Below are 15,085 nucleotides of genomic sequence, written 5' to 3' on the forward strand. Positions count from 1 at the left end.
ACAAGCACTGATATGTTTAAATGTTAATTCTGGGAGGATAAATGGGACAAACATGATCAGGCACATCTGGATTTGAAAACCAGTTCTTATAGTGTATCTTCTGCAGAAAAAGAAACATAGACACTATTAAAAATGTTTTTATATTCATTTCAAACACATATATATATATATACATATATAAGCCCATGAATATATTATGTAGATATAGACACAGATAGATATAGAGAGATGAGACTGTTGACAGTCACAGAGTAAATCTCCAGTTTTACTTTGGTTCTCTACCCCTTAAAATGTTTCAGACTGGATATGTAAATCAATGCTTATTATACAAAATGTATGTCCTAGGTAAATGAGGAGACTCAATTCCTTATGATACAGAAAATTCTACTACTATACTTGCTTAATTTGTGCTGGGTTCCCACTATCATGCTAGATAGCAAAGACTCAAAAAACCCCCTTCATTAGCACACATTCAGCAGTGACTCAACCACTTCAGAGGACTCACTCTCCTAAGAGTTGCATTACAAAAACCTTTGTGTCTAGTTATTGATGTTAATATGGATGATGTCTCTGCCAAGAGAGGAATCTCAACTTGTCCTGCTCTACTTAAGTTATCTTTACATAAGTCATAGTTGGTGATACCTTGGCTTTCGAACTAAAATAATCCTCGGTCTTCTTTCTTTGTTAGTTCTGTCTGTTTAACCCTGTTTGACATAATGGATACTTTGACTTCACAATAATGTTTATTTAGTTGATGTATTGGGGAAGATCAGCATTCTAAGAGTTAAATCAAGAAACATCTTGTTTTCAGCTTTACCACCCTCATTTAGTTGGCTTTTACCCTGTTATTTTTTGAGATTAGACCCTTTTTTAAAAGGCAGAAGGTTATCAATAGCACAGTAAGGCTGTCAATAGCACAGTATTTTGTCTTTTCCCTTGCTTTGAAGCTCTGTTGTCTGCTCTGGACAGAAATGCCCTGTTATTTACAATATACAGTATTATTATTTCAGGGTTACCATCATCTGCCAAATCAGCACAATGGTGCTGTGGTTAATTACAGAAAGGAGGAGGGAAATAGGGAAGTACCTCCTTTTAGTACGGTATCTACTGTTTCTCACTGCAATAGTGTCAATTTCCACAGTACCTGTCTTATTTCTAGGCACAGGTAATATTCATTCACTTAGGAAAAGGGGTGAAACAAGCTTTACCAACCCCAAATATTATCTCAAGGTTAATAGAAGTTCTTTTCTTTTAAAAATTAGTCCTTTAATAAGCAAACAATTTAATTAGTTCATAATACGTTTTAGAGAAAAGCTTTTCTACATGCCTCCTTAAGCAAAGCTAAGCAACCATATAAACATATGCACAGTAGAGTTAAGCTTGTAACAATTCACCATGATTATTACCACAGTTACCCCAGGGAGCACTGCTCTTAAGTCAGCTTTACGTCAGGCTGAGCTTCTAAGACATAGCAAATCCCAGCATTACACAGCAATTCACCCAAGTTCCAGACATCCACCTTTGTAGCGGACCGAGGACCTGCAATGTGCATCACTGAAGCATGTCGCTAGGGTATTTTTCCCCCTTCTGTCTCTTGAATATTTCCAGGATGCCCTGAGTGGATCTTTGAACTGAAAAATGTATTTTTTACATATTTTGTATTGTTATGAAGAATATTTTTCTAAAAAAATAAAGAAGAAGCAAACAACCCCACTCACCTTCATAAACACTTATATACATTATGTTGCCATTCTCAGAATGCAAAAACAAAGACAGACCCAGAAAGCCTTTGGATTAAGAATTCACATGATATATACTATGTTTTTTTAATGCACTTCAGGCAATGAGCATGAGAGCTTTAAGCCAAACCTTTAAATTTGATCCAAAATGAAGATACTCTTACTGTTACCATTACCTTGGTGTGGTTGAGGGCAACAGGCCACATGCCTCCCACTACTGCCAGCTATCACAGATGAAATCACTATATACATGCAAAGGCTAAAAGTAAGAAGACCTCAGGAGGCACAGGAGGACCTGTCCCACTTCCTGAAGGAGCTCACCTTGGTTGCTTTACTTGCTTAAGCAGGCATCATCCCCAGACACAGGGAGAAAGAAGTGAGGTCCACAGCCTGAGGCTGTATGCTTTAGTCTGCTTCTCCTCACTCTTGTGTTCAGCTCCCTGTTGCCTGCTGCCTCCATACTACACTTTGGCTTTAAAGTTAAGGAGAGGTGTAAATGTTCAAAAAGAAAAAAAAATAGCAGCTTTATTAATAGGTGAAATTTAGCTTTCTGAATTTTCAAAAAGCATTTTGTTGTTGCTTTTATAAAAATACGTATGCTCCTTTTGGAAGAAAGGACAGAAGGGGAAAGGTTTCTACCACAAGGCTAGAGGTTTTATTTGTTGGTTTTCTGTTCCAATAAAATCAAATTACAGGTGTCAAGGGACATGCCTTTCAATGCTAAATACCTTATGTTAAGATGTTAATTAATGCTTTTCTGAGGAGGAAAGTTCCTCAGCAAAGCATGAATGTTTTAAGAATAAGTATACCTTTCCCCAGAGGACAGAATATAAAACAACCTGTCAAGTAATCAAAGATAACCAAAGAGAATGTGTTAACTCCCTGATGTTTTTTTCTGTTCAGCATCAGGTGAATGCAAGATCTTTTACCACCTGACAGAGCCCTGTTCTATTAATTCCTTGCTTCTCTCTTTCCTTGCCCCTTTTATCAGCACTAAAAAGCTTCACAAACTGGTGGCTGACACAGACACACACTGACTGTGCATTATTTTAAGGACAACACTAACTTCTACCAGCCAGAAAAAGCTGTCATGCACACACGCCAATTTAATAAATAAAGCACAGCTATGCTTTGAAACATATTGAACTGTTAATGAAAATTAAGATGTATTCAGCACTAGACTCCTCCAGCTCTTACACGTGGGTAAGAGAGAGCAATGGCATTTGGTTTGACGCATCTGTGAGGATTGTTCATCCTTAATTCATAACAGAAGGCAACAGAAAATTCCATGAATTCAAAAAACTGCTCCAAATAAAACTTCATATTTTGACTGAAAATATGCAATGTGATATAAGATACTTGTAGGACCTGGAAACAGCTGCAGTCTGGAAGTCAGAATTGTATCCTACAATAATAATACACTTAATGCACCTTTAAAACACCAACTGAATTCAAATAGAAGACCACCTGGAGATACATACAGGTGCTTAGAATGGGGTGAGCTCCACTGTACCAAGAACTCCTCTTAGGTAATTTTAAAAAAATGACAAAACCCCTCGCCATGGACAAGAGCTGATGAACCTACTTGGGTTTATTTCCTTAAAATAAAACCCCCAACAAACAAACAGAACTCCACCCCAAAAAATCACCCACAGGTAACCCAAGATCAACATGCTTTTTAAAAGATCAGTTTTAAGGTCTAACTTCTGCTCCCATTTCAACAAATTGAAGTGGAGAAAATCTGGCCTAAGAAACAAATCTTTTTTTTTTCAGGCTATGTAGACAGAACGGTATTTCTACTGTCAATCTCAACTTGTTGCAACAACTTTTTAACAGAGAAAGTGCACTTTCTCTCCCGCTGAAATGACTTTTATTCAACAATGCTTTAGAATACAATGCATAAAGAGAAGGAAAAAGCAGAAGTCTTTGTTCTAGGTGTTACAAGTCACATACATGGCTTTCTGAGCTATTTCAAAGGGCTATTTAAAGGGAGCCAAAGTTCATTATGAATGCTTACCTTTTTTCCTCCTGTTACAAATTGCTTGAAGTGGGATCTTACAAAATGAGGATGAACAGCAACAATCTAGGGATGGTGGGGGAAGGGAGAAAGAGAGGATTGTGGCTTAAATAGCAGTTTACATGAAGCACCACATCACGTTTTAAACTAAATAACCTTTCATCAATTATCAATCATTACAGCCAAATTCTTTCTCTGAAATAAAGCCTAGTTGTTGACATTTGTTTATTTTTCCTAGAAGAGAAGATAATTCTTCATATTATATGCTGTATGATAAGCGTGACACTAAGGGCCATGTTACACTGAAAAACTACTTTTCTGTATAGCAGGCTGCAGAATTAGGACCAAACAGAACAGCACTGCTGTGAGCAAGAGTTACCCCAATTAAATCTGGTCTGGGGCCTGCCTAAAGGGCACACATACCTCAGCCCTGTCAGAGGATAACATTGTGTAGCCTCTTACACAGTCTCTTTGCCTTATGTGTTACACGTCAAGTGTGGAGATCCAGCTGTATGAGCAGTAAAGGCCCTAGGAGGCAGGTGAGTCACATCTGGCACCTGTGAAAACTTATCGATCTCATTCTTTTCCCCCACACACTAAAGAGCAGCTGCAACATGGAAGACTCCAAGCAGCAAAATACAAACATTTGCCCACATCACCTTTTCTCCTGCTAGAAATGTTTCTTGTTAAAAAGCAATAGATTTTCCCATATGTCTAGCAGAGGTCCTTTTTTCAACAGCCATGCAGACATACTTCTCTAACGCAGAGTAAAACTCAAGTTTTCCCTTCAGATAGGGTACATCAATATCATTGCTCATTGCCTCTTTTTGAGGCAGGTTTAATGGCTATGAACTGGTTGCAAAATATTGACCTCACATTTAGCAGAACGCTTAGAATTTTCATCACAAATCTACAAAGAAATATGTTGAGACAGGTAACACCTGAAACAGGACAATTTCTTTTTCACCTTCTCTTTTGTATTTAAAAAACGCAATAATACTTCTTACAAAACCAAAATTGGCTTTTTTCCTGCCTAACCAGATCAAAAGCTTTTATATTGAGATAGAAAACTGTTTTCTAGTGACTTGAATAACATTGTAAGGAAGTGGCATTCCTCTCTCTCATTTAGATTGAATGTGACCTTTTTGTTATTAAAGACAATACCACCACAATTACTAAAGATTAAAACAAGCACTTACTTTAATAGGACAGTCAAATGTTTCATGAAACTCTTCTGCTGAATATAATCCAAACACTTGCACCTGAAAAAGTATGTTGAAAAACCAAAATTATTTACCTAATTTACACTGGACAATTAACACTGAAAGTAAAAACCTAACAGCTAGAAGATTAATTTGAATGCTAGTGGTGACATCTTTTTTCCAAAAGGAAAAGAAGACACTATTAATTCAGAGCTAATTGATATGGCTTGGTCTTCTACTGTGACATATCTCTAATATCTGCAGCAATAGAGAAGTAATTTTATGAATCTTTTTCCTCCTTTATTTTTTTTTCCATTACAATCACAGTAAAAACAGTAACTTCCTTTTGCTTTAGGCGGATCAAATCTGTTTAACAGATGGCAAACTAACTATGGTAAGAGGAACAGAATAACATTCAGGAGAAAATAAATTTAAAATGCTTCTTGTCTGAGAAAAAATGGTAGGATTTTTTTCCCTCCAAGCAATGTAGGGTTTACATAAGAAAAGAAATTTGTGACAATAAAGCAAAACCAGTCTGAAATCCAAGTTCTATATATTTCTAGGCATCCTCTCCCTCTCCCAAGTGCATACAGTGCTGTTTTGTTTTATTCCATGATCACTGGGAATGTCTTTCTCTGAAGATTCCTTCCTTTTCATTTATATCAAGGTATCAGTACATTTAGCAGTTGGCAACAAAGCTGCAACCATAGGCAATCAAAGTATCTATTAGAACGAATCCATCTGAAGAAGGGTCAACATCGAATTAAAAAAAAAAGTTTCTATTGTCAAGAGAATTAACAGATTTTTTAGATGTTTCCTTGCCTTTAGATCAGAACAAGTACAGAGATATCAAGTGTTTATGAAATATTATTACACTCAGATGATATGACTACAGAATAAGGTCTCTCAAGATTCTTTTAAGTACAGTCCTCTTTGGGGCTCATGTCTCCTCATTCAATACACAATATTCCCTTTCCTAACTTTCAGATGAGACAGTTGACAACCCAGTTCCTGCAGAACTCAGGAATAAAACGAGGCTGAAGACTTATGGCCAGGAATTAGTAACTGATTTACTAACTATGATTTCCAGAAAGAATAATAACTGGTTTGCTTTTTCATTATGTTTTTAAGAGGTTTCCACCCACTGTCAAAAGTTGTTGAAACAAACCCATCTAAGGAGCAATGGACACCACTGGAGGAAGGGAGAAAAAGAGCATCCCATGGAGCAATTCAGTGAGGAAATGTATCTGACAGCAAATCTACTTAAGAAGGGTCTTCAGACAGGCTCTCATTTTCTGGAAAACTTTCTGGAAAAGGTAATTCCTTCAGTAACTCTGCTCTGCATGTTCAGTATTGGACTCAAAAGTTCTAAAAGATCTTTTAACCGTATTACTTTCCTCCCATCATCACTCCTTAAGGGGGAAAATAAAAAAATAATAGAATGAAAAAATATAAATCCCTTTAGAGAAAGACCTGCAGAATAAACATCAGTAAACATCAGTAATGGGCCACAAAAAGTGATGCATAATTGCTCTAAAAAGATCAATTCAGAGTACAAGAACCCCCAATATTCCTGCAGACAGCCAAGAAGACAGACTAAAAATATTAAACTTCAGGGAAACTAAAAGAGGAACTAAGCCATCAGCAAGGAACTAGGACATTATTAGAGTGGCTCAAAGTTCAGCAGTCTCAGTGAAGTTAAAAACATCTCCAACATCTCCTTTCAAGCTTGTCTCTTGGATACATCTCCTAAGCAGCATTATCAGCTCAGTCCATTACTCATTAGTGAATATACTGCCTCTAACAATACACTTTAAAAATACTTCTGCATGCGCTGTGTAGGGCTGAGCTACTGCTCGCTCCAAAGGATTAGAAAAATCAATATTTGGAGACTGTGAGATGTATCACAAAGCTGTGATTATGTAAGCCAGCCAAAGGGTTGTATTTGAATTGGACCTGGCTGTAAGCCTAGAAAACCTCTGGGCTGATGTCTAGAGGATTTTGTTTTCTGGGGTTTTGTTTTCATCATTTGGCACAACATATTCAATAGAACAGCCTACACAAAGTAAGAAACAGAGGAAAGAGAAAATAAGACAGAAAAAAGGAGGGAAAAAAAAAGAAAATATGTGGTTAAAACATAAGACTGTAAATTCTGTGAAAGCAGAATCCTCAAATATTACAAAACAGCCCTCTCAAATTAAAAGTAATTAATCAAAATTACCAACAACAGTGCCTTCAACATTTTCCTAATATCTCACTGAATACGGCAATATGATATTTCTTTTCGAGTATGACAACAAAATAGAGTGAGCTAAGAGGAAAAATCAACTCTGCAAAAAATACATATTATCATGTTTACTCTAGGGACATCATCTAAAAGTTTATTACTTCCTAATGTCTCATATTCTTCAGAAAGAAAGTGATTCTTTTGCTATTACAAACTTATATTAGATTTATCTGTTTCTACTTTCCAAGCCCACTCTGTTCATGATGCTCTCAGGCAGCTGGAAAAAGGATTTTACGATTCCACTACATTTTGCTAGTCCTGTCTGATTTTAAATATCCAGAACCCACCACTCCAGTGCATCCAGACTTAGCTGCTTCTTTGCTTCCATATGTGGAAGAAGTAACCAACCTTCAGTGATCAAAAGGCAGGAAAACAAGTCACATTTCTTGAAAAATTATCAATGTAATACTTCATGGATATTCTTAATATCAATGTTGTTACAGGCATTAGAGATGACACTAAAATGTGCAAACACATGGGGTTTTGATATAATTTATATTTCTTCATATAAAAACAAGTTACAAGCCAGAATAAGGATGCCAATTACACTCTTCTTATGTAAGCTTTAACAAAATCAGGAGTCAAATCCAGGTTTTTCAGGATATTATGCAATTAACCACATACAAAACTAACACAAAAAACTAATCAAAAAATCTCCACAATTCTGAAGATCCGGGCCTGCTTTCTGTTCTATCTATTTGAGCACCAAAATTCTCTTATACCGTAGCATTTCAATACCCAGCAGTTAGACCAGAGGGCTGGTGTTGGTTATGATTTCTGTTCCTTTCCATGCCAGTGGTGATCAGCTGCAGCTGACTTCATTAGAAAGGAAAGTTTTCAAAGAACCAAATGTGTAGTACAGAAAAGCTGCCAGTGGCTCTCAAAGCATTTGTTGGACATGTATGACATACATGCAACAGGTTTTGACACTGGGTCTGGATGCTGACTGTCAAGAAGAGGGTTAGAAAATTGTACTGTGCTTCTGTGCTCTCCCTCCAGTCCATACAGCTAGATCAAATCTAGTTTGAGAGTCAGAAAAAAAAAAGTAAAATAAAATATATCAGCTAGCAGAACAGATACGAGGAGAAGGTTCTCATCATAAGGCCTTCCCTCAGGAAAATAAATGGTTTCCATCTCTATCATATTGGATCCACTTTGATAAGTGAAAATGCACTCTGCTTACTGCAAAAGAGAACAGATCTTCATTAACTGGTAGAATATACTTGCAGCTGACTCAAAATTCCCAGCCTCTTCATTACATCTGCTTTTTTTGTTTAACACTGATTTAAGAAAACTAAACTGTTTTACTTTACTGCTTTACTCTTTTTCCTCCTCTGTTTTTTCTTAAAAAAGGATTTCACCACTTTTACATATTTAATCAAGTTAATAAAGACTCTGTAACTACTTGTACAAGTATTTTAACTTCTTACAATATCAACACTCACACTGTACTAAGAAAACAGCTATAAGGAATCAAAGTTACACTTTTGTTATGACCAGAACCTAGAAGTGCTACATTATCTGGCTGGGAATCTGCCATTTTCTTATACAGTTGCACAACATACAGGTATGCATTTTAATCAGTTTTAAGGGTGGATTATTTCACAGACACAAGCCTTTCTGGATCATGTGGGAAATGTATAATATCCAGATCTTTAAAATCTTCAGATGAGTTTTTCACAAGTGTAGAATATGGTGAAACATCAATGTGTCTGGACTCTATGAAGGCAAATATGCTGAATATTGTACCTGTGATACTCAGTCGTGGTCTATACTGTGGTCGTGGGACTATATTTTAGACTGCCTTGTATAGTATGTAACGTCACACAGTAGATCCACAATAGATGTTTCACTAAATGAAGTGAAAGTCACCATTTAAAGTATTGAATAGAGCCACACCAGAGTAGGTATTTTTCAATATTTCTGAAATTAAATAAATATATTTAATATTAACTTAGTATACGAAAAGAAATGTGTCTGGCTTGCAGTCTCACTATCGCATAGTGGATTACTGACAGTCATCCACAGTCACATCTGAGGAGCCCTTACAGCAACACCAAGGGCTTACTCCCCAACACCACAGGAAAACCTAAACCAACAATGCTAGCTCAACATTTTTATTACCTTGCACAATTACTGACCCTTGCCTTATCTTGCTCAGACAAATAGGATACTCTTGTGGTGTTTCACACAGGATATAAAATTCTACAACACTTTGATAGGCACTAATATCCTAATTACTGTGTCAAGATACTGACATCAAGATATCTCTCAGAAATAAAAGGTCTGATACACAGATGGACTGTCTGCCTGTTCAGGGGAAAAAAAATCTATCTGCAGAGAAAAAACCCAAATGCATACAGTCCAAAGGGGTTGTTTCCCCATTTTTCTTATTGCAAAATCCAGCTGTATTTTAATTTCAAGAACTTCCACTGAATGCAACATTAGGATTACCAACACTCCTCCTCTCCCAAATCTACTGTGTAAAAAATGTTCTCCTGAATAAGTAAATTGGATTTTGAGAAATTATTTAAATGATTTTTAATGTACTGCAATTGTATATGGTCACTTTATTAAAAAAAAGAAGCTTCAATACAATCTGTGCATTAGAATTTTATCATTGAAAGCCAACATTGGAAAATACTGTCATCAAGTGAAAAAATAAAAAAATAAAAAGACATTCTTATAACTGGAAAATCAATCAGCAAAACCACTAAATGTCACAGCTCAACATTCCAGAGAAGCACTGATAATTGTTAGTTATATGCTACACAAATGATATATCTCCTCAGTCAAGGAAGTAGGTGTCAGTTTTTTAGGAAACTGTACATATATTGATTTTACATTTATTTAATGTGGCTGTTGTAAGACACTTTATTCTTCTGATAAACTATGATTGTTTATCAAAAGATTCTGGAATTCAAGAGAAACATTCATAAAGAGTGTTAAAATGAAAACCACCAGCCCACAGAAATCGAGTCCACAAAATCCAATTTTGTGGATTTATAGCAGAAAGACATTAAACTACTGTCTTGCAGGAACAGCAGAGTAGTCACTGAAGTATAACTGGCACAGCAGTAATGATTAAGTTGACACGTTCTCCTGTCACAGCTGTTAATCAGCTTAATAGCAGTTACATTATTGACATTCTTATAATTACTTTTCCTACAGCATATTTGTGCAAAATATATTTTACTTTAATTTTGAGTATTCAAAGGCGACTTCAGTTCTCAAAGTGGATGGTCAAAGCAGTGGTGCTAAATGCATGAATCAACTCCACAGGTTATCACAATTATTCTAGTGTAATACTGTAATACTACATGCTACCTCAGCAAGTAAAATAGATTTGTTGTACCTTCCCATCTTCTGAGCAAACACCCATGTGTTCTCCACTTTCATCCAGGCTGATCTGATTTATCTTCACTGGGCTCTAGAGAAAGAAAACAAAGAAATACTTTTAAAGTTACATCACCAATGACATGCTTTAACATAGCTTGTACTTTGAAAGATTTACGTGTTAATGGCTGTGTAATGTTTAGTTGCATGAATCAAAAAACTCTCACAGAATAGGTATTTCTGTGACAAAGGCAAAAGACAGCCTTCTTTCCAACTCCAAAATGTTGAGGGTTTTTTGCAGTTACCTGCCTCAGGGCTCTGGAATTCTCATGAAGTGTCTTAAGCATCCGTGCCTGTGCACCATGGCTATTAGTTCCTGCTATCAAAACTTTCGATAAAATATGGTGACCACAAAGGCATCAGGGCAACTGAAAATTTTTCTAGTTTGGTCTGATGGCTAGGCTTGTAATTATTTCTTTCTTCAAATTCCTTCTCTTACTTTCATTTTTTGCTCTAATACTGTTCTCAGAAGTGAGTGTTAGAAGGTATTGAAGTGCAACACAGGTTTATTTGTTCTTGGACAAATACGGAGAAATGCCTGAAAACTGTCCCAATTTAATAAATTTTTCCTTCTCTATCCAAATATACTTTTGGTTCTAATCTATGGGATTAGACAGCATCTGCTACTGCTTACTTATCTTAAAAAGCTGTTCATACCTGAGGTATGGAGGACTAACTTATAACATCATTTGGATAATCTGATGCATATCCCCTTGCTAACAAAACCCAAACTAATTATATTCGAGTATCAAGCAACTTCTTATGTACCACGATCCTGATTTCACTCTCTGTAACAAATAGCTCATCATTTCAAGAGCCACTGAAGGATCTTAACACAGGTAAGTCTCTCACACTTTTAACTTTTCTTATGCTCATAAAATATTGAATGGATTGAACCAAAACTCAGATCACTCCTGTGGTTCTGACCATGGTAAAAGAAATCCACCATATGTTTGTGTAAAAAATAAAATGTCACTGGAAGAGCACTGGGGTTGTGGGATCACATCAAATGTTACACATTTGTGTAACAACTGTGTCTGAAGTATCACAGCTCCTTATTTATGCTATGGCAGTTGGAATTGCATTAAAAGTATATAATTAGTATATAAAACCACACCATCCACATGGGCTACCCACAGGAGATAAACGGAGGTGTTCTCACATCCTTTGCAATGTCTTTCCCCCCATAATCTTTCACACACAGAACAAATTCCAACTTAGAGAAAGGAAGCTTTCCTCTCATCCACTTTGAAAATAACATATGCCCAAATCATATTTTCTAGAAGCTTCTTTATAATCAAGGTTGAATAACTGAACACTGCACTGCCATAGTTTACTGATGAATTGGTAAAATCACACTGCCCTTTTTGCTTTCCTGCTTTCTTCTGTGTGGAATATATAATTCTTGGTCTCACCACAAAAGGGCAACGGGAAATACTGCAATTACTGCCTACCATAAAGTGGTCTTTCCACTGTGTGTTGTTTGCAAAGAAATTAGCTGGAAATTTAAACCAATTTTCTTCGACTTACGTGCTCCAGAAGTATGTTCGCCACAGACTGGTTATGCTGAGTTGCTACATTTCTAGATCAAGCTCGAGTACATGACTAGCAGTGCAGGCAGCTGGTCCACATTCCACATCTGTGTTCCTCCTGTCACAGTTAGTGAGGTATCGGGAGGAATACACCTCACGCCCATCAACCTGGTTGTGTGGCCAACATCCTTGTAAAAGCTCCATTCTCAATATTACACACAGAACTGGCTAATTACAAAACTGGAGGATGCTGAATAAGGCAAGGTGTATCAGTTGTCAGTCTGAGTTTCTAGAAGTGTCATAACCAGCACATACTTTCATTCCTGCCTTGCCTTGAAAAATGCCTTTCTAAATTTCTGTTTTGCTCATCAAAGTGCAAGTGAACACTTTGCCTCTGGCTAGAGGTGGGCATGGGGAAAAAGCTAGCATGTCTGCACCACTCCCTCAACAATCAGGAACACCTTTGGCCCTCTGAAATGACAAGCATAGAAAGTTTAACTGAGTTTATCATGGAAGTGGCATGGGGTTTTTTTTTGCTCTGGGCTGCATCTAAGTTGCCATTATCACAACTTTCTCACTAAGTTTTTTCTCTTTATTTGTTATTTTGCAATTGCAAAGACAAAAAGTTTGTCTTCAACAGTCCCTTCTTGGCCTAGGTGGTACACTAAGGTACAGTGTTCAACTGGGTCATGTTCCTCTCATTACTCCTACACCTATATCCACCAACAGGCTGACATTACAGCAACAGCAGATGTGGCAGAACTCCAGTGTGATGGGCCTTACTGGAGACACTACTACAACAAAACCCAGGACAAAAAGACACAAAACAGGACATCTCAGAGGAGCTGACAGCTCAGTACTACAGTCCGCTGTTCCTATTTTCCTGTCAAATGACTTTGATAAAGTTTGACTCTGAAAAGATGAAGTGTAGAAAGTAGCCAAAGTGGACTATGTAAGCGATCTTCACATAAATGTTGAATCTGAGGATCAGGATGATGGAATTTATCTGTTGTGATGTGGTTTGAAAGCCATATGGTAATACTTTGGAGATTAAATGTGTGATTGTACTCAGCTAATTAACAGTGCCCAGCAAGGCAAAACCTCTCCTGCAGGATACTAAGGATAACTGGAAGTGCTTTTATACATATGTGGCAAGCAAAAGAAAGGCTAGGGGTAATGTGGGTGCTATCTGAAAAAAAATAGGAGACCTGGCAACCCTGAACAAAGAGGAGGCTGGAGCTCCCAGTGACCTCTGTGCCTCTGTCTTCAACAGCAAGTGCTCCAGCCATGCCACTCAGATGAAAAAAGGTAGATACAGGGACTGGGAGGATGAAGATCCTGAGCCCTCTGTAGGAGAGGATCAGGTTTGAAACCATCTAAGGAATCTGAATGTGCACAAGCCCATGGAACCCAATGAAGTTCATCTGTGGGTCCTGAGGGAGCTTGCAGACAAAGTTGCTGAGCCACTATCCACCATTTTTGAAAAACTGTGTCAGTCAGGTGAAGTCCTTGATGACTGGAAAAAGGAAAATGTAACTTTTTAAAAAAGAGGGAAGTGGAAGACACAGGAACTACTGATCAGTCAGTTTCACCTCTGTGCCAGGCAAGGTCACAGAGCAGATTCTACTGGAAATTATGCTAAGGTACCTGGCCAACAAAGAGGTGACTGGTAACAGCCAAAATGGTTTTACAAGGGGAAAATCACGCCTAAGAAATCTGGTGACCTTTTATGACAGGACTATGGCGTTGGTGGACAGGGACAGAGCAACTGATATGGAGCTGGACTAAATGCAAAGTGTTCCACACTCTCGCATGATATCCTTGTCTCCAGACTGGTGAGACAGGGATGTGATGGATGGACCACTCGGTCTTATCCAAAGAACTGGCTGGATGGCCACACACACAGACTTTTGGTCAATGGCTCATTGTCCACTTGGAGACCAATGATGAGTGGTGACCTCAGGGGTCCCTACTGGGGCCGATACTGTTCAACATCTTTGTTGGTGATACAGACAGCGGGACCAAGTGCACCCTCAGCAAGTTCACTGATTGCACAGGCTGTGTGGTGCAGCCGATGTGATGGAGGGAAGGGATAATGGCATCCAGAGGGACCTCAACAGGCTTGAGATGTGGGCAGAGGCAAACCTCATCAAGTTCAACAAAGCAAAGCACAAGGTCCTACACCTGGGTCACTGCAATCCCAGACACTCCAATGGGTTGGGTGGAGAAGTGGAGGGCAGGCCTGCTAAGAAAGACCTGAGGGTGACAGGTGATGAAAAACTCCACATGAGCCAGTTGTATGTGCTCACAGCCCAGAAAGCCAATTGAATCCTGGGCTGCATCACAAGCAATGTGGCAAACAGGTCAAAGGAGGTGATTCTGCCCCTCTACTCTGCTCACGTGATCCCCCTTGGAGTACTGTGCACAGTTCTGGTGTCCCCAACATAAGAAAGATATGGAACTGTTGGAGCAAGTCCAGAAGAGGGCCATGAAGTTTGTAAGAGAACTGAAGCACCTCCTTTATGAAGGCAGGCTGAGAAAGCGAGACTGTTCAGCTTGGAGAAGGTTGCATGGAAAACTCATAGCAAACTTCCAGTACCTGAAAGGGACCTACAGGGATGCTGGAGAGGGACTTCATCAGGAACTGCAATGATAGGACAAGGAGTAATGAGTACACACGGAAAAAGGGGAAATTTAGATTAGATATTAGGAAGAAATTATATTTCTGTGGTGAAATATCATTTGAATATATTGAATCACTGAATGTTCAGTGTCTCACCATTTGAGTGTGGTGAGACACTGAACAAGTTGCCTGGAGAGATTGTGGCTATCCCAACCCTGACAGTGTTCAAAGCCAGGCTGAAGAAGAGCTTGAGCAACTTCATCTAGGGAAGGTGTCCCTGCCCATGGCA

The 15,085-nt window shown here is 38.1% G+C and overlaps 1 protein-coding gene across 2 annotated transcripts in view; it reads right to left on the reverse strand.

The window, feature by feature from the left end:
- VPS41 (VPS41 subunit of HOPS complex) overlaps positions 1-15,085 on the reverse strand; it is a 111,127-nt gene that overhangs the window by 56,881 nt on the left and 39,161 nt on the right. For both annotated transcript variants that reach the window (XM_063405127.1, XM_063405120.1), the window contains exons 5-7: positions 10,601-10,675; positions 4,956-5,018; positions 3,757-3,822 (exon numbers count right to left, since the gene is read on the reverse strand). In XM_063405127.1, coding sequence (XP_063261197.1) covers positions 3,757-3,822; positions 4,956-5,018; positions 10,601-10,675 — 204 coding nt within the window. The remainder of the gene's footprint in view (positions 1-3,756; positions 3,823-4,955; positions 5,019-10,600; positions 10,676-15,085) is intronic.

Source organism: Prinia subflava, chromosome 1, assembly GCF_021018805.1.
Source record: "Prinia subflava isolate CZ2003 ecotype Zambia chromosome 1, Cam_Psub_1.2, whole genome shotgun sequence".
In the NCBI taxonomy this organism is placed as follows: Eukaryota; Metazoa; Chordata; class Aves; order Passeriformes; family Cisticolidae; genus Prinia; species Prinia subflava.